The sequence below is a fragment of the Nicotiana sylvestris genome, chromosome 7 (genome assembly GCF_000393655.2).
Source record: "Nicotiana sylvestris chromosome 7, ASM39365v2, whole genome shotgun sequence".
Lineage (NCBI taxonomy): Eukaryota > Viridiplantae > Streptophyta > Magnoliopsida > Solanales > Solanaceae > Nicotiana > Nicotiana sylvestris.
The window spans coordinates 32,150,143-32,168,480 of NC_091063.1; the positions used below are offsets into that span (position 1 = coordinate 32,150,143).

General features: G+C 34.4%; 2 protein-coding genes across 12 annotated transcripts; both read right to left on the bottom strand.

The window, feature by feature from the left end:
- Positions 1-4,845: 4,845 nt before the first annotated feature.
- LOC104236625 (G-type lectin S-receptor-like serine/threonine-protein kinase At4g03230) lies at positions 4,846-8,872 on the bottom strand. Of its 2 annotated transcripts, none has more exons than XM_009790591.2 (8): positions 7,549-8,872; positions 6,933-7,454; positions 6,671-6,826; positions 6,382-6,575; positions 6,068-6,278; positions 5,726-5,963; positions 5,415-5,556; positions 4,846-5,337 (listed from the first exon to the last, which is right to left on the bottom strand). In XM_009790591.2, exons 1-8 carry the CDS (start codon positions 8,807-8,809, stop codon positions 5,026-5,028), a joined length of 3,036 nt encoding a protein of 1,011 aa, XP_009788893.1. In that variant the 5' UTR covers positions 8,810-8,872; the 3' UTR covers positions 4,846-5,025. The 2 variants fall into 2 exon arrangements, with proteins under 2 accessions (XP_009788893.1, XP_009788892.1); XM_009790590.2 differs by having other exon boundaries at positions 6,382-6,578.
- A 4,240-nt stretch (positions 8,873-13,112) lies between these two features.
- Positions 13,113-17,402, bottom strand: LOC104236626 (uncharacterized). 10 transcript variants are annotated; one of them, XR_011400984.1, is made up of 4 exons: positions 16,622-17,362; positions 16,420-16,538; positions 14,686-14,989; positions 13,113-13,356 (listed from the first exon to the last, which is right to left on the bottom strand). XR_011400984.1 is itself a non-coding variant. In XM_009790593.2 (3 exons), the coding sequence occupies exons 1-3, from the start codon at positions 16,610-16,612 to the stop codon at positions 13,348-13,350; spliced, it is 243 nt and encodes an 80-aa protein (XP_009788895.1). In that variant the 5' UTR covers positions 16,613-17,363; the 3' UTR covers positions 13,113-13,347. The 10 variants fall into 10 exon arrangements, 2 of the variants coding, with proteins under 2 accessions (XP_009788895.1, XP_009788894.1); XR_011400982.1 differs by having other exon boundaries at positions 13,113-15,608; positions 16,622-17,371; XR_011400985.1 differs by lacking the exon at positions 14,686-14,989 and adding an exon at positions 15,458-15,608 and having other exon boundaries at positions 16,420-17,370.
- Positions 17,403-18,338: the final 936 nt, after the last annotated feature.

Genomic DNA, 18,338 nt, shown 5'->3' on the forward strand with positions numbered 1-18,338 from the left:
ATGAATGTCTTGCTTAAGCTTCGTGATGTCTTAATATACGGACGAGATCAAATTTTAGCTAGTTGTACCATCGCATAGTTGCTTTGGCGAGCTCGTGGGTGAGTTTCACGCACTTGTGTTCTATCTACATACTGGAGAGATTCGTATGTTTTTCGGGTCGGTGACCCAGTTCTAGTCTATACAGGTTTTTCCCTTTATGGTGTTAAGCACCGACTTGTTGGAGAGATTCGTATATTTTCCAGGTCGGTGACCCAATCCCAGTCTATACAGGTTTTTCCCTTTATGGCATTAAGCACCAACTCGTTGGAGGGGGGGTTTACTCGACCGTTTCCTGCAGGATGGTATGGTACGGAACGTTTTCCTGGTGCGTTCTTTTGATGGCGTTTGTTCCTTGTTCGAACATATGGGAGAATGTTCATGTTCCTATCCCCATCCAAAAGAAAAATAACAAGTTAAACCCAAATGAAATCATTTGTTACCTTGACCTGATTGGTTGGAGAGGGGCATTGTAGAACGACTCGTTTCGCCCCGTACTCGAATGCTGGCTTTAGATTTGATCTCAACCTCGTGCTTAGCTTCGCCGTTAGTCGGGTCTGGGCATCTTATGTTCTGACAACTTACTTTGCCCGTTGGGATCTCGAGTTCGAGTCCCGGTCGGATTTGTTCCCAGGTGCACAAAAATAAGGGAAACATAAGTTATACTCTGTACATACGGGTAGGACAAACTTGTTATTTTAAAGAATTACACAATAGGCTATCGTCCATTCCTAAGAGGGAGGGGGCAATGTGCATAAAGTACAGATTAATATCTAACGAAAATATAGCCAGTAGGATTGTGGACGTGCTCAGTGCATAGTGTCCATAATCCTACTTTGACAACTCATACTCACGACGTACCAAACCCATCACTACAGCAAGACGTGGCATTCGTATAGATATCAAACACAATTTCGATTTCATGCAAAGATCTGACCTTGGTTGGTTCGGTTATTTCAAGTGTTTGCCTAAATATTTCTCAAGTTGGTATTTGTAGTGAGAGGGCGAGGCTGCGACAGCCGGGAAGTGGAACTCTGACTGACATTAGATATAGAGGAAACTAAAATCTTGGCTAGAAAATTCCCTACAGACGACGCCAAATTGTTTGACTAAAAAGTACTAGGCCTTTTTGTTAAACTAATTAAATAAAAAGATTTGAGGTAAATCCTAGCCAGATAAAATTAATTCTAGATCTGAGATAGATGGTAGGAATGAACAAGCATAACTGAACATAAAATTAGATTACAACAGCGATTGAATCTCACAATGTAAGAAATAGATAATTGCTCCAATAATATCAAATGATAATGAAGAATGCATAAGGAAAAAGAATCATCATGCCTAAACAAGACCGCCCTCCGTCCATCTGATTATAGATGCATATCAAAATTCTAAGCTTTTCTCTCCCTCTCGGTAAGGAGCCTGAAGTTAGGGGGCCTCTTTATCTTTTCAGGGATGTATATGTTGTTGTATGTGTGTGTGTCTTTTTTTATTTTGTCACACTTTCTCATGATATTTATACCAAACACTTTTCTTATCTAGCGGTCCTTGACCAAAGTACTTAAGTTCTTGGAATATCTCAAAGAATATTCCTCTAAAATATCTAAGTGTTGAATTGGCCGTTCGGACTGAATTGAGTGCTCGACCTCGACCGTAGCTAAATCACTCGCGGGCATATCACTTCCTATACACGACTTCGGCTTGGTTGCTTCTTGGTTGCTCTTCCTTAAGTATAATTCTTTTGATCAGATTTGACTCATACAGGACCTATACTCTCTATAAAAACATTATGTTAGGCGCTCACTAAACTAGAGCTACACTTTGAATTAATGTTCTATCAGACTATCAAAATACCACAAACAATGCTCTTGGCAGGGCGGCTCTAAAAGCTTGGGCAGTGAGGCAGTCGCCTTAGGCTCCTAAATTTTGAAGGCCCCAAATTTATTTTAAATTCTTATTATTATTATTATTATTATTATTATTATTATTATTATTATTATTATTATTATTATTATATATTATATAAATAATTAGCATAAAGAAAAGTATTACAATATATTTTTTTGTTATTTGATTGAGGTTAGTTTATATCAATAAATTCACAAATTATGATAATTTTCTTTACTAATTAATTAGTATATTTGCTTCAATCTTCAATTTTAATTTTATCCTTTTTATATAGGAATTAATTTATATATATCGACAACATAATGAATTTCTTTTACAATATTCTCCAAACTGCATGAACACAAAAGTATTCATGCACCAGTTTTCTTTTAGTGTAATTCGACATATTATTAGGTTATTTATAATTTATTTTAGATATTTACAAATAAGTGTTGCCTAATAGAATAAGCTACAATTATCGTTTAAATTGATCATAAGGAATAAATATTTTTGACACTGTTAATGCTCAAAACTTAAGTCATTGCGCTATGTACGTTTATTTCTTTTTCTTATTTGTGATGATAGCCAATTAAAAATTTGTGGACCTCAACACCTGGTAGTCCACCACTTTATTTTTTGTGCTCTTCTTCCTTCTTTTATTTGAAATTCGCTTATTTTTGTCTTAAATGATTAATTTATTGTTTAGAAAGTAAAATTTGTTGTTACTGTAAATATTTTATAAAATAAATTTGAGGGGCTCTCAATATGGTTTCGCCTTAGGTCACGAGATCTATTGAGCCGCCCCTAGCTCTTGGCTCGCCTTGTAGTAGTATTAGTCGTGTATTTTTTATTTCCTAGCCTCTTGTTTTTATGTCATTATTATCAGTAGGATTGGCACTATTCTTGTAATGGTGTATCCTTGTATCTCTGTTATTACTTGTTGTATTATTTACTTCCATTGTCTTATTATTGTGTTGTTGCTATTGTTTCTCTATTGCTTCATTTTTATTGTTTTTGAGCCGAGGGTCTTTCGGAAACAGCATCTCTAACTTCATAAGGTAGGGGTATTGTTTGCGTATACACTATCCTCCTCAGACTCTACTTGTAAGATTTCACTGGGTTTTTATTGTTGTTGTTATTGTAATGCACTTGGCTCAAGTTGCTGGAAATTTAAATATTACTGCACCATTGCATAGCTATATGCAATTAAGTTTTCTGTTGTTGTTTGCACTATTGGTTATTTATGTCGCTTAGAATGTAATGTCGGGAACATCATCATTGGATTTAGAGGAAGGGGGAAGAATTTACTCTCTATTTGATAAGAAAAAAGAGGGAAAATCCACAGTTTTACATTGATCAATTTGATTAAATAGATTTTCTTCTAAAGGGGAGCCTTAGAACAATGGTAAAGTTGTTTCCGTATGACCTATAGATTATAGGTTCGAGCAATAAAATCAACTAGCTTGCGTCATGGTACAGGGTAGGCTGTCTACATTACACCTCTTTGGCTGCCCTTTTTTATTCTTAAAAATATTAAGGTGCGGAAACAACATTGTCGGGGGAAGTGCAGCAATAGTCACTTTTAAACCCACTATTTAAAATATATCCACAATTTACAATGTATTTAAAGCTTAGCCAATTCATCCAAACTTCAAGACTAATAGCCTATTTGGCCAAGCTTATTTTTGGCCAAAGTGTTTTTTTGGGGCCAAAAAAATTGAGGTGTTTGGCCAAGCTTCTGGAAGGAAAAAAAGTGTTTTTGAGGAGAAGCAGTTTTGGAGAAGCAGAAAAAAAGTAGCTTCTCTCCAAAAGCACTTTTTTGAGAAAAATACAGTTAGAAGCAGTTTTTTAAAGCTTGGCTAAACACTAATTGCTGCTCAGAAGTGTTTTTCAAACTAATTAGCCAACCACAAACTGCTTCTCACCAAAAGTACTTTTGAGAAAAGCGTTTTTGAACAAAAAAACACTTCTCAAAATAAGCTGATTTTTGCAGCTTGGCCAAACAGCCTATAAGTATCCTGGATTTGGAAATTCAGGACTTAGCGTCCTGAATTTTTAAGCTGCTAATTTTAAATTCAGGACTAAGTGTCCTGAATTTCTGAACTAGTAATTTAAAATTTAGGACATAAGATTCGAACTTCTGGACACAATTTTTGAACTTTAGGACAGGATGTGCTGAAGTTTGAACTATGAGGTTTAAATTCTAAGACGTCATGGCTTAAAGTTTGAACGAAATTGGCTAATCTTTGAATACATTGTAAACTGTGGATATATTTTAAGCAACATGCTTAAAAGTCGCTACTTGGTGTCATTTTCACACATTGTTGCCAGTAAAGTCCAACATGAAGAGGCCCAAGTCTTGGCCAGATTTAGATCTTATTTAAAGCTTATTAACAAACCAAAAAAAAAAAAAGGAAGAGTCCTTTACTTTCTAGTTCATAGCTCAAGGAATGGAGGTCGCTTACTTTGAGTTTTAAGAGAGAAAGTAATATCTTAGTACTCGTTCAACTTATAACTAGGGCCAAAGTCCGTCACATATTTATGCAGTCGATCATTTTCTTTAAGAAAAAAGGGAAGTATATACTAACTTGTTGTGTAAACTTCGTGTAACACCTTAGACAAATTTCATATTGACAAAGCATGCTAGTCATACTGAAAGCATTTTAGACTTTAGTACCGTGTTTTTAAAGCAGGTGGGTCTAGACTCAAAGCAGATAACATCACTACTTTGTTGGACTATAGCATTTGGTATAAAGCAACTATGTGTGCAGGCTTGGATGACTATAGGGCAAACCTCATTAAGGACAGAAGGGCAAACCTCAGTAAGGACAGTAAGTCCCTAAAAGATGGTATATTGGTATGTAATATCCTAGCTAGGCAAATCCTACACCAGCAGAATTAAGAAAAAGAAAAAAAAAGCGCTGGATCTGCAAAGAAGATCAGCATAAATTCTAGTGACAACTTGTCACTTGTGGGAACAAATACAATTAGTTGTTAATTCTGCGCGCCAAAACAGTTAAATGAAAGATTCACATTGAGTTAAACTAAAAGATGTAGCAGATGATTTCTTAAAATAGTGTTGACTTAGCATTTACATGTATGTCATCGGCCTTCTTCTTCATGAGTTATCGTCAACTCTTTGTTGGAAGTGGCGTACATCTTAGAAGAGGAAGAAGATGTAGTAGCAGCATTTCGTCGTGTGATAAAAGCTGGTTGATTCGGTCTCGGGAGAGTCATGCTTTCACCTCCAAGCATAAGGACTACATTTGACATTGTGGGACGATCACCTGGATCTTCTTGCACACATAGAAGTGCAACATTTACGCACTTAATCACTTCCTTGTCATCGCACGTCTCTACAATGGTTTGATCCATCATGTCTAATGTCTTGTCTTTCATCCAGAGTCTCCATACCTGTGATTAATATTTTTTACTCAGTGCACACTTTAAACAGAATAACCGATTATTGAGGAAAAGGTTTTGGTACTTACATAACCAGTGAGGTTTACATCTTCAAAAAATTCCATGTTTCTCTTGCCACTTATGATTTCGAGTACAACAACTCCAAAGGCAAATACATCCGATTTGATTGAAAAGAGTCCCTCCAATGCATACTCCGGTGACATGTAGCCACTGTTTTTAATGTTCCAAAATAGGAAATTTAGTTTCTAATTTATGTAAACCATAACAGCAATTTTCATTCTTTTTTTCACCTAAAAGGTACCCAAATCTAAGGTTTAAAACCATGTTTTAGGTCTTTTGCTATCCAAATTGAAGCTGAAAATAGTACTCGGAGACTTACTAAGTTCCAACAACTCTGTTAGTATTAGCTTCTGTACTTTTGCCTTCAATAATCCTTGCCAAGCCAAAATCTGAAATTTTGGCATTCATTTCTTCATCCAACAATATGTTGCTTGTCTTTAAATCTCTATGAATGATCCTTAGCCTTGAGTCTTGGTGAAGATAAAGAAGCCCTCGAGCAATATCCAATATAATTTCAAAACGAATCCTCCAGTCCAATAATCGGCAGAATGTATGATCTATTTGCAAAGTTTATTAGGTTAACTTAACAGAGAAACAATCCAAAAATTACTTGCATAATACATTAAAAGGAGTTTTGAGGTAGGGAGGTGAGTACACTAACCGAATATAAACGTATCTAAGCTTTTGTTGGGCATATATTCATATAGTAAAATCTTTTCATTTGCCTCAACACAATAGCCTAAAAGCCTGACTAGATTTCTGTGCTGCAGTTTGGCAATTAACATTACTTCAGTTTTAAATTCTTCAACACCTTGTCCGGAATGACATGACAACCTTTTCACTGCCATATCTGCACCTTCGGGAAACTTACCCTGTATGTATAATTTTTCTCAGAATTGTTGTATAACGAAAATAAATAAATTTGAATAGTAAAACAACTAAAGAGCAAAAAAGGCAGAAGAAGTAAGAGAAAACCTTATAAACAGGTCCAAATCCACCTCGTCCGAGCTTAGTTGCATTCGAGAAGTTGTCTGTAGCAACTAGTATGCTATTCAAGCTGAAAAATGGGACATCAATCCGTTTCTTATCGTCTTCAGTAATCAAATCTTCATCGAAACTTCCTCTACGAGTCAAGTACTCCATAGGATTTCCCAAAACAATTTCTCTGGCTTCTAAAATCAAACCAATCAAGCAATTAGTCATAATATATCTCCAACACCTGAACTTGAGAAAAGCCAGATGAGATTTCTCGATCGTTAATTACCTCTACTTCTTGCTGCTCTTTTGTTCAGGTAAATTATATAACTAGTGCCACACAAAATTATAACTCCGAGAATTACAGAGATGGAAATAACAAGGGCTCTCTCATGATTCCGCGAGGGTGCCAGCTTTCTGTTCGATAGTACTTGTGTTGCAAGTTCTGAAGCAAATCAAAGAAATGAAACATGAAATATTTTGCCCAAAAAAAATGAAAAGAAGAAAAACCATTGGTAGTAACTAATAAGGAGCAAAATAGTGACACACACCTGAGCCTAAGGTACAATTTAAGCTCAAACCATCCCATTTGTAATCAGGTTTGCATATACATCTTCTATCTCCTTTTTCTGTTATACTGCAAGTTGAATCTGGCCAATCAATGCAGTCTTCTGAAGTAGTACAAACTGGCTCCAATGGTGGTTTCCAGCTGATCAGTATTAAACCTTTCCCTTCACTTAAAGGTTCTGAAGTAAGATCCTTTTTGAGATTGTAACACCAGTTCATCACCTTAAAAGGCGACAACTTGTTGAGCCGAAAAATTTCTGTCACTGCCTCTTTCTCATCACAATTACCAACAGATTGATTATGTGCAGCTTCTATTACAAACGTTCTGTTTCTCTTATCAAAGTTAACGACGGTATAGTTGCCATTCAATGTCTGGAAACTTACCTGACCAGCTAAATCATCACATGAGAAACTATAATACAAAGGATCTCCACAATCTGATCCACTGCTTAACGGATATGGTATTAGGTTTGTGCCACAAGGCTTGCAATCTTTCCTTGTTGCCTCTGCATGCCAAAAATAGAAAGAAAAAAAAATTACAGTACAACTTGTGGTCAACATCAGCTTCTTATTTACACGTTAAATCGAAAAAGGAAATACCAATATTGGACGCAGCAACGCGGATAGAGAGGTTGAAGCCACCACTATAGTTCTCCTGGAGATTCTTGAGCTTAGACAACCAAATCCCACATACAGATTTATCATAAGTATAGGCCTGGCACTTGCAGTCGCGTAGACAACGTCTCCTGCAGTCGTCACTAGTATTAATAGTAGAGAACCGGTCTGGCCTATCAAATTTCATTGACCTCAGATCCAAGAACGTGTCGAGTTTGTCTACACTGTCTTCTTCGCAAGAGTTAACTGACATCCTCGAACAACCACCTGAAGATTCTCCTGCTCTTAAGTTTTCTGGAGAATTAGGCTCATCTCCAGGCAAACATTTGCATCCATGGTTGCTATTACAAATACCAAATTCCCCACATATTCTAAACACATTACATGTATCTTTTGGCGCTAACCACATCAAAGACCATCGACTACTCTCCTTATCCCAACTATAGAATTGTATTTCTCCAGAAGAGTTCATTAGTAGTCTAGTACATTCGAAAAATGAATCTCTGAAACTGCTATTGGCATAACTGGAATTGACAATGTTATTCTCTGTGAAGTTGGATAACATGTAGGCGATATACGCGGGCATTTCACTGAAATTGAAAGGTCCATAATTTACAGACCCTTTCCAGTGAATGCTACCTTCTTTAAGTATGACATATTTCTTGTTATTTGTTTGATCAATTTGGAATGTATAGTTCCCACTTCTGAAGTCAGTCAACTTCAAACCCCTATCCATTTTCATTCCAGGAAGGAAAGTATCAGTTGGATTCAAAAAACTTTGCCATAGTTTAGCTCCTGATTCATCAACTAAAACCAAGTTCCCTGTATCCAAGAGCTCTACTCTCCTTTTTGAAGCACTAATTTCTACTTCTGTGGAGAAATAAGTGTGTGCATTAGATGAATTCCAGACTTTGAGGTTACCATCTTCGGCAACAGCAACTGAAATATCCTCATTCTTGATTCTTGAAACTGGAATTGGATTACTCAAATTTGCAACCCATACAATGGTTCTGGGACTCAAATTGTAATACCATATTCCAACATATTTATTAAACTCATCTCCGTCATTAGAATAGAATCCCATTTCGAACTTTTTTCCAGCAGATATGAGAGTTTCTCCATTGTCAACTAACTTACTGCTTCCATTGATGGTGTTCCTCGCATCACATTTTAAGTGGCACGAAATAATCAAGAGTGTAAACAGCAATAGGAGAAAATTACTTAATTGTAATTGAGCCAAGAGCATTTTTTTTATGGTATTTTAGTAAACTGGAAAATATTCAAAGGGGTGGGCTCTATTTTACTTCACTTGGAATAGCCTACATGACTGAATGTTTAACTGAGACAGTTCCGCGTTAATTCCGCCAGCGCTTTCCATTGACAAATCTTTGCCAAATTGACCAAGTCAACGATCCTTCTTTTATTTTTCTTTTTTTTCTTCCAAACTTCACTAGCCCGACTATTCCATCCCAAAAGCTTTTAGCTACGTGTTTTTGGGGGTAAAGGTAAACTAATTCTTCAATAATGAAATTTAATTTGAGTATTTCATAGTATGAGTCTATTAATAAGTCATTTAAATACTACTAAAAAATTATTCTCTATGTTCATTTTTAGTTGTCACACTTTTGACTTTCCACGCTTTTTGAGAAAAAATAAATAAAGTATGTGGACAAGTAAAAATAAAATTATATTATTAATACAGTAGACAAGTAAAAGTGAATGGAGGGAGTACTACCATAAAATATCAGTAATTTGTTTGAAGATATTACTTCCTTATTTTTTGTATTTACAGTTTGGACTGACTTTCGCAGAAAAACTAAAAGATATGTCAAAATTTATATTAATGTGGTACTATTTATTGACTGAAAAAATATAAGCCACATACAATGTTTTTATTTTCAAAATGGAGAAATTGACACGAGGAAAAATCTGGGTCTAGTCAACTTTCAAATACAGAATTTTCTCCAACACTTCCTTTTAATTTATTATTATCTCTTCCTTTATTTTCTCCATTGAACACATATTTTCTGAATCATAAATTATTTCCGGAATTAAAAGCAATTTGAAATGTGTCATAGACTAAAATAAAAGTGAAGATAGGTATAGTCAATAAATACTTTTAACATATTAATTGTTAAACCTTAAAATTAGTAAGAACTAGTTTGGCGCTTTAAAAATTTCCTTTAGCTAGATAATAATAAGTCCAAAGATGTTGTAGACTTTTCTCATCTTTTGCTTCAGGTAAATTGATATCCGAAATCCACTCATGACCGAGTAAGGCAAATTCGTGGCGAGTATTTTCTAGCTCAGGTTTTTATTCTCAGGACTCGAACTCAAGATTTTTGTTTAATGTAAAAATATTAACATGAATCCTATCAATAGTGTTGTAGACCTTTCCTTACGCTATAATAAACGACAAGAAAACCTGGGTCAATGGCCACCTATATTTTTCCAAATTTCCCTTTGCTTTGTTCCTTCTGTTTTCTTTATATTTTTAGTTTTCTTTTGTTAAATGTTATTTATTGAAAATGATAGAAAGTATAGCATACCATAGGCAAATATAGTAGAATGATACCATTTGAATGTCAACATTAGGAAACTGCCTGATCATATATCAAGTTTATGCTGAGTTTCACATAGTGAAAATTGGTGAATTCTTACAAAGTCAAACTGAAATTTGAGAAAACAATTATTCACCAGTTAAATACTCAGCTTCTTACCAGACATTATTTAAGTTCTTAGAGTTGGCATCTCTCAGTTTCTTGTTTCAGTACAGAGTGAATTTTACCAAGTCTACTAAACACAATTGTAGCATGACAATATGTCTCGATCGGACATACATATATGAAGTTGGGGACAGCAAAGCTAAACTATTTGACGCGTATGTCTGAAGATTTCTTGCACAAACAATACGTCAAACATCACATAAAGTTTATTATTTCATACGCGAATTTTTGTAACTTCAGTGGACTTAAAGCTGAAGTTAGATTCAAAAGTGGTTAAAATTTATAGGGATTTTTACCTTCTTATACATTATATGAAACTTTATTACCTTTCCTACTCAAGTTTCAATTTAATTCCATAGACATATACAATTTACCAATTATATACACTTTAGGAATTAAATGAGTATCCCTTTATATTAGGAATTGAAAAATGAATCAATTATTTTTCATCCTTATTCTCTCTCTCTCTCTCTCTCCCTCTCTCAGTCTCTCGTTCTGTGTTTTTCCCCCAATTTTTCTTCCTTTGATGTCCTCTATTTTTTATCCTTTCATGTTATATATATTTTTAATGGAATTTATCAATGGATTTTAATCGTTTTACTATAGAGTTTTAACTTGGCAATTTCCTTTCATCACTACAAGAAAAATGCTCAATAGCGAAGGGAAAACTGGTTCCTAAAAGTAAGAAATTGGTCCCAAATGGTCAATAGCGACCAGCTAATCTGGTCCTTATAGCTTCCGCCGCTAAAGGTCATTAAGGACGAGATACAGTGCTAGTCGCTAAAACTATTTCGCGACCAGTTTAAAACTAGAATGGTTTTTAAGGACCATGTTTCTGGTGCCTATTTGCATATTTTAGGGATTAAATTCGTGGTCCTTAAAATGTTTTCGGGACTAGTTTAAATGTGGTCATTAAAACGTTTCGTGACCAGTTAGAAGCTGGCCGTTATATCTTTTCGGAGAAATTTAAAGCTGCCCCTAAGTCGAACAGTTCCGAACTACAAAGCTACAGATTTAGCAACCAAATTTTCCACTCCTAAAAAGAATTTAAGGACTAACAGTCTAGTCCCTAAAGAAATAAGTCACAAGTCCCTAAATCACATTCAATTTGCAACTAAAAAATCTGGAATATTAATATATAGATGATGTTGCTCTCATGAAATAATGCCAAAAATGATCAACATCATTTAGTTGCACCGTACATCAATGATGTAAGCTAGTCCCAATATTGTGTTCATAAAAATTTAGCAAAAAATTACATATCACTAATATCCCTCGATTGTAATGTAAAATTTTCTTGAAACTCCCAGCAAAATGATGGTTAATATGTATGTCATCAAAAATTTGCTTTATCCAAAACCTATAGAAGAAATAAGAAATTCTAGTTAGAAAAAATATATATAACAGTGTAGACGGAACAAAATCAGGAGTAGACAGAAGATTATAAAAAACAAAGAAAAAAGAAGCAACAGAAAGTTAATGGCTAGACACTATTGTTCCTTTTCATTGGTTTGTCATAATTTTGTCACAGCCTTCATACAATAAATCATCACAATAACCTTCACAATTGTTATACGAACGAGCAAATGGTAAGATAGAAAGTACATATGAAAATGTGGCATAGGTCGGAAATGAAAATGGAGCAACACAAAGAAGCAGACTATTCTGTACCTGGCAAGAATTAGTAAGATAGCCATCTATATTGACAAATTCCTTCTTGTAGACACCAATCAGTAAGTCAATGGCTCCCTAGAGGTTCACAATTAAAAGAACATTCAGAATAGAAGCGGATGGGACAAAGGAGATACATTCAATATGAAAACCAATATATAACTCTTTACCAACAAAATTCTAGCTCCAAAAACCAAAGGGCAACTAGTACTGTAGGCTAAATGAGAAAAGCACTAATTAACATCCAAAGAATACAAACATCTGATATCTCCAAAGATGGCACATGGGGAAGAAAATCATTTCCAACAAATAAATACATGAAAACAAAATCATCTATCGGTCGCTCCAGGTCTAGTTTGACAGTTGGATCTGGAATTTGAAGTTCGTATCCCAAATAATCTCTGAGTACCCATACTTTAAGAAACTGAAAAGATCTAGCAGCAGAAATTTAGAAAGATATAGTATGGTATAATATAGTATAGTATAATATAATATAATGTTCAGTATAGATAAGATTGGATATACTGTAAGTAGCAATCTTATGAAGTATTTGCTGGAAATGCATTTATTTGGTACGATACAACCACTACTAAAAAATTGGTCTACGGTAATGGTTGAAAAACCGTTCCCACAGACTATCAAACCGTTGCCATAGGGATATTGGAACGGTTTACAACCCGTTACATCAGCCCGCGTGCCCATAGGTCTATTGGAACAGTTCTTGCAACGGTTTGCATCATCGTTACTATAGATACGTCTATCACAACGGTTTTCCCTTTGTCTGTTGGAACGATTTTTTTTTCAATCGGAACGATTTGAAACCGTTACTATATGGTTTATACAACGGTTCTTAACTGTTACCATATTATTTAAAGCAACACTTATGTAAGCTATTGCTATGGTTATGTTGGATATAGCAACGGTTTCTTTAAGCTATCGTAACGATTATATTGTTTTTGGAACGGTTTATAGATCATTCTGGAACAGTTTATAGGACCTATTGCAATGGTTTATATTGTCTACTGGAATGCCATTTGTGTCCTATTACAACGGTTATGGTAGGTTATTGTATCAGTTCGGTTAAAACTAAAATATAGCACCTGTTATAAATAAATATTTATATTTATATAATAAATTATAATAACACTAAAATTTAAATACATCACAAAATTAAACTATTAATAATATAAAATTATCCATCAAGCAAATAATATCCAAAAAGCAAATGTTCTACTCCTTAGTACATAAGTTTAGTATATTTCAAGAGAGTAAATAAGTTTCAAAAATGTTGGTAACAAAAAATTCCTAGAATATTCTTCTGTAACAATTCAAGATTCATCTCAAGTAAGGTCTAGTTCTTCGTTGTCTTCATCATCTATTTCTTGATCTACTCCACCTACAAAAGAGAGTAAATAAAGTTATTACCCTTCAAAAGAATCCGATCTAAGAATACTCATAGCACAAATTGCCATAAAAAAAGAAAAGAACATGAAAACTCCAGAACTAACAATAGTAGTTGCAAAACAAAAAGAAACTACAAAAGAAGTTCAAGTCTTCCAAGTTGGCCATAAGATGCCAAGCCATGACAGTAGTACCTTTTGAACTAGTATATTTTATTTTGTTTTCCTTATAGCCTATAAAGAATGATGCTAATATATGCTTTAAAGTATATGCTACATTTATATTATATCAATATAATCAGGAGAACAACTGAACAACCATCTCTGTGCTAAAATTAGTTAGATCTGGCTTGTCCATGTTAGTGCAGATATGTATATCATATGTTCTTCACCTACTCAACAATATTATATCTCACCATCTTTATCATTTTCAAAAGCCATTTATAAATTAATTTTAGAGTACAAACTTTTATTCATTTGGTCTATAATTAGTTAAGTTCCTTTTATTGGTCAAGGAAAATAGGTTGGAACATTTGACACTACAACTTTTTTTCTCTCTTTTACGCTACAGATAAACTGGCATAATCATTTCAAAATATAGCATGGCATGAGTGGGCTTCTACTCTCCCTTGCAATCAAAGAAATAGGGTATCCATAACCTTGGTACCATATCCTAGAATTTGTAGCACTGGAAAACAGAGCACAACTATTTGTGTATCTGGTTAGTTAGTCAAATTTCAAAATTATTTATCACCTAGAACTTGATAACACCTCAGATAGTTACCCAACTTATATGAGCTCTCCAGAAGAGAGTCAATTAACTACTCATGCATTTAGTATTCACTTGGTCCCATATGGAAATGCACAAAATCGTACCAAAGGGAGAAGGGGGGGGGGAACCAGGAGCACTCGAACATAAAGACATATCATATGCTACTCATAAAGAATGAACATTTTTATTTAAAATAAGGCTCTTGATATGCACAAAATCAGTCAGTTGTTGTTCACTGCTGCACATTAGCAGGAAAAAATGACTGACAGTGACAGTGACAGCCACATAACCTTCCATTTTCATGAAGAAGGAAAAGATCTAGAACAACTTTTGATATTTAACCATCGGATTTGGCTCACATATATTTGTGGCAGCCACCACGTTCATGCATTATGATATTTGGAGTGTATATAGCATAAAAATGACCAAGAATCTAAAGAAGGCATTATATAGCATAAAATTAACCAACACTGAAACGGAAGCTGTTATAAAAGAAGTTGGATACCAATAATACCGAAATAAGCACATTTATAGGAAGAAAAAAGGATATTACCATATCCACTCTGCCTTGAACAAAAGCAAAATCCCAACCAAGGAAAGAGGAGAAGAAGAAGAAATAGAAGAAGATGTATAACATTTGGTAGTTGACTGTTTACTTGAACAACAACTTGTTGTGCAGAGGAAGCTTCTACAGATGAACGTGCACTGAACCTTAACATGTCAAGATCAAGTCGCAAATCTGGGTTCTGACGCTGAAGTCGTGCGATGACGTTCATTGTAATATTTTGTTCCATAGCATCCTTTTGTTCGTTCAACTTTTCATGTATTCTTTGTTGCATCCTCTCTTCCGACAGATGCTAAAAGCAGTTAAGATAATAGAGGATGAAGAAGCAGGAAAATATGAGCACATGATTTTGAATATAGGCATATCTAGCAATCTAAGGCAGAAACAGTGGGAAAATCTGGAAGAATGACGGTCAAAAGAGCATCAACTCCTAACATGGAAACTATCACAACCAATAAAAGATGGGATCAAGGTTGTTTTATTTGTTAACTTAGCAACTTTCAGAGTCAAATAAGTCTGCAAATATGAATGTCAAGAACAACTCCCTCCTCTTCATACAAACTTGACACCACTTCAAGTATTTTTAACAGCTTACCTTGAGATTTGCACAGAAAGAAAACAGAAGAAGAGTTACACTACACATCAACAAAAAGAGATTTATGTGCATCTACGTGGAGAAAAAATCATCAAAACCTATCAGGATAAATAAATTACAAAATCAATAATGTAGTATGGTTGAATCACAAATTTGATATTCTACCTCAAAATGTAGAACGGCTAAACCAGAAGAGGACGTTGGAGATCCCAAAAAAGAATATACTTAAAAGAATTTCATAATTTTGTTATTTAATCATCTGCTTCCATCCAGTCCCAATCCGTATCATCAAACCCTTCCTCCTCTTCCGATGTTTCTACAATTGTATCATGTGAATTTTGTGCATGAGATGGAATATCTGGAACTAAGAGATGAAGTCCAAGGATTTAACTAAGAGATGAAGTCCAGTAACACAGGAAATTTGACTACACATATTACATATCTTTAACATAATCAGGTCCACAAATCACTTATGAAGAGATGGTCCACAATACAAACACTGAAGTTAGAGAAAAACATAAAGAATAAATAGTCAAAGCAGTACTATAATCTATTTTTCTTTTCTTTTTTTACTTATTTAATCTATAATCTGTTTAGTAAAGGAAGTTGAAGTTTTATAATTAACATGATTGCAAGAGGAGTATTCTAACCAACTGGTTATTCATTAGGATAAACCAAAACTTTTAACAGAGAGGCAAGATTGAAAAAAAAAATCTGCCGCACAATAAGTGGCTCCTGTGATAGACTTAATGGTGCTAGAATATACTTGCTTTCAGTCACAAACACTCATGCGCTTCTTTACATTTTGTAATTTGCTATAACATGATCTTAGATTTGGTCCTTGTTAACAATATATCTCAGCCATTAAAAAATATGGAGAGTAATTAGGCATCCAAAATACTTTTACCACATAGGAATATCCATAAATTAGGTATTAACCCAGCAATTGTATTACTATTTAGAGACATAAAATTAAACAAACAAGAAGAAACCCACAGAAAAACCAAAATAAAACAGCAGTAAATCATTAAAATTTATTCGGATCCAAACCATTTAAATACATTTACTAATGAAAATGAAGAAAGTTTCTAGTGTTTCTACTTAGAAAAGCAGACAACAATACTAACCTTTGACAAAAATTTGGCTTTTTTAATAATAACTTTAAGATGAGGAGCTAAAGTCTCTACCCTTATCGCACCATTTGTAGCTTCTCCAACCCCTACTACTACCAAAATTGCTTCACCTACTAATTTTTATCAAAACACAAAGGGAATCAGTGTATCTTACCATAAACTTATAGAAAAAATTAAGAGTCACCATGAGTATAACCTTTGCAGCTACTGAAAAATTAAGAGTCTCTGCCGGCAGAGTCCAAGCCAGATTCGGTTCGGTACCAAAAAAGCCGCACCTAAAAAGGCTCCGAAAAAGCAAATCCCGGCCAGACCATTATGGTACCCAGGAGCTAAGGCACCGGAATATCTGGATGGGAGTCTCGGCGGCGACTACTTGCTGAGTCCTCTATTTGCTGAGTCCTTACAATTTATTTGCTGGAATTAAGAGACCGTCGATCTACTTGTCGAGTCCTTGCAATTTGGGTATCTTCAGATTTGCTTGGGGGAGTATTCTTTGATAGTTTGATAGTTGAGAGAGTATTTATGAGTGGAAAGAGTTGTTCTTGTTCGATGTGCTCTAGGAAATAGTTCATCTGAGTGGGCTTAATCTATTTTGCTATTAGAAATTTTAAAAAAAAAACAGTTTAGGGTTTGGTTAAAGGAGGGAAAAATGAAAATAAAAATAAAATTGGATAAAGTTAGGAGGGAAATTGAACTGTCTCCATAGACCCATTTTGCAAAGAACCGTATCCACATATTGTCCTACTATTACGGTTACAACAACTGTAGCAGGAGAACACCCTATGGCGACGGTTATTTCATTTATGTAACGGTTTACTTGCAAAAATGTGCCGGTTGATTTGATATCCTATTGGAACGGTTATAACCATTGTTATAGAGGTCTTTAGTAACAGTTATATAACCGTTGGGGAAAATACCGTTCCTATAGGTCCAATTTCTAGTAGTGAAGAAGGAAATAGATAATACCAGATACTTAAATAATTTGATTAGGTTAACAGAAAGGGAAATATGGTAGTTCACATAATTTACATACAACTATATCTTTATCAACATGGAAAAAAGAGAGAAAAATTGACCACATTATCACACAGGTGGACTGTGACCACAGGACAGTTTCTATGTATCACTATATTAAGTTATAGAAACACATAATATAGACACACATGGTTATAGTTAGCTGTCTATTTTTTGTCTTTTACATTTTCAATTTAAATCAAACTTACACGCTTTTTAACCATAACCTTTTCAAAATAATTAGTTCTTCATAGATATAAATGTGATGGACAGTAAGACGTGCATTTCATACTTAATATGGTTGTACTTGAACATTGAAAATTCAAACTTGTAACTTAAAACTGCCATGTTTTTCCTATGTATCCTTCCTCTTCCAAGCTCGTGCCAACCAATTTTTTATTTTCTCTTGTAACCTAGTTGTATCCTTGTCCAGGACGCATACTTGCTTGCTAATCCCATTACTTGAGTTATTGAACTGATAGCTATTAACAGATTATACCGTCATATAACAAGGAAACAATTGGAACCTAAAAGAAATAATAAAGATTATGCAATCCGTTCTCAATTCTCCTTACCGACAAAAGTAAGACACTGGACATATATAAATTTTATTTCATCTACTCCATATGAGAAAAGTAGCAGGAAAACCAGAATGAGGGATTGAAAGAACCATGCTGGAGATATCAACATTCTTTTGCCAATTTTTCACCCTCAGTAACAATGTCCTCCAATAAATTCTCTCTACTTAACAATTACAGGGTATTCGTCAACCCAAACCCTCTTTCCTAAATTTATTTATCTCGTTTTCTCTGTCTAGGTTTTACTTATTAGATCTAAAGGAGAGTGAAAATCATAGATGATTAACTTTGACATCAATTGTAACAAAACTAAAACAGTTC

Excerpts from the sequence above, each read along its gene's own strand:
- LOC104236625 (XM_009790590.2), bottom strand. The coding sequence starts at position 8,809 with ATGCTCTTGGCTCAATTACAATTAAGTAATTTTCTCCTATTGCTGTTT. Across the intron at positions 7,455-7,548 it reads CGTTGCTGCGTCCAATATTG|AGGCAACAAGGAAAGATTGC; the intron begins GTATTTCCTTTT and ends TTTGGCATGCAG. Across the intron at positions 5,964-6,067 it reads CTTAGATACGTTTATATTCG|ATCATACATTCTGCCGATTA; the intron begins GTTAGTGTACTC and ends CTTTGCAAATAG.
- LOC104236626 (XM_009790592.2), bottom strand. The coding sequence starts at position 16,612 with ATGGTGACTCTTAATTTTTTCTATAAGTTTATG. Across the intron at positions 14,990-16,579 it reads ATTTTTTCTATAAGTTTATG|CATCTGTCGGAAGAGAGGAT; the intron begins GTAAGATACACT and ends AACTGCTTTTAG. Across the intron at positions 13,357-14,685 it reads TTCAAGGCAGAGTGGATATG|GTGGAGTAGATCAAGAAATA; the intron begins GTAATATCCTTT and ends TCTCTTTTGTAG.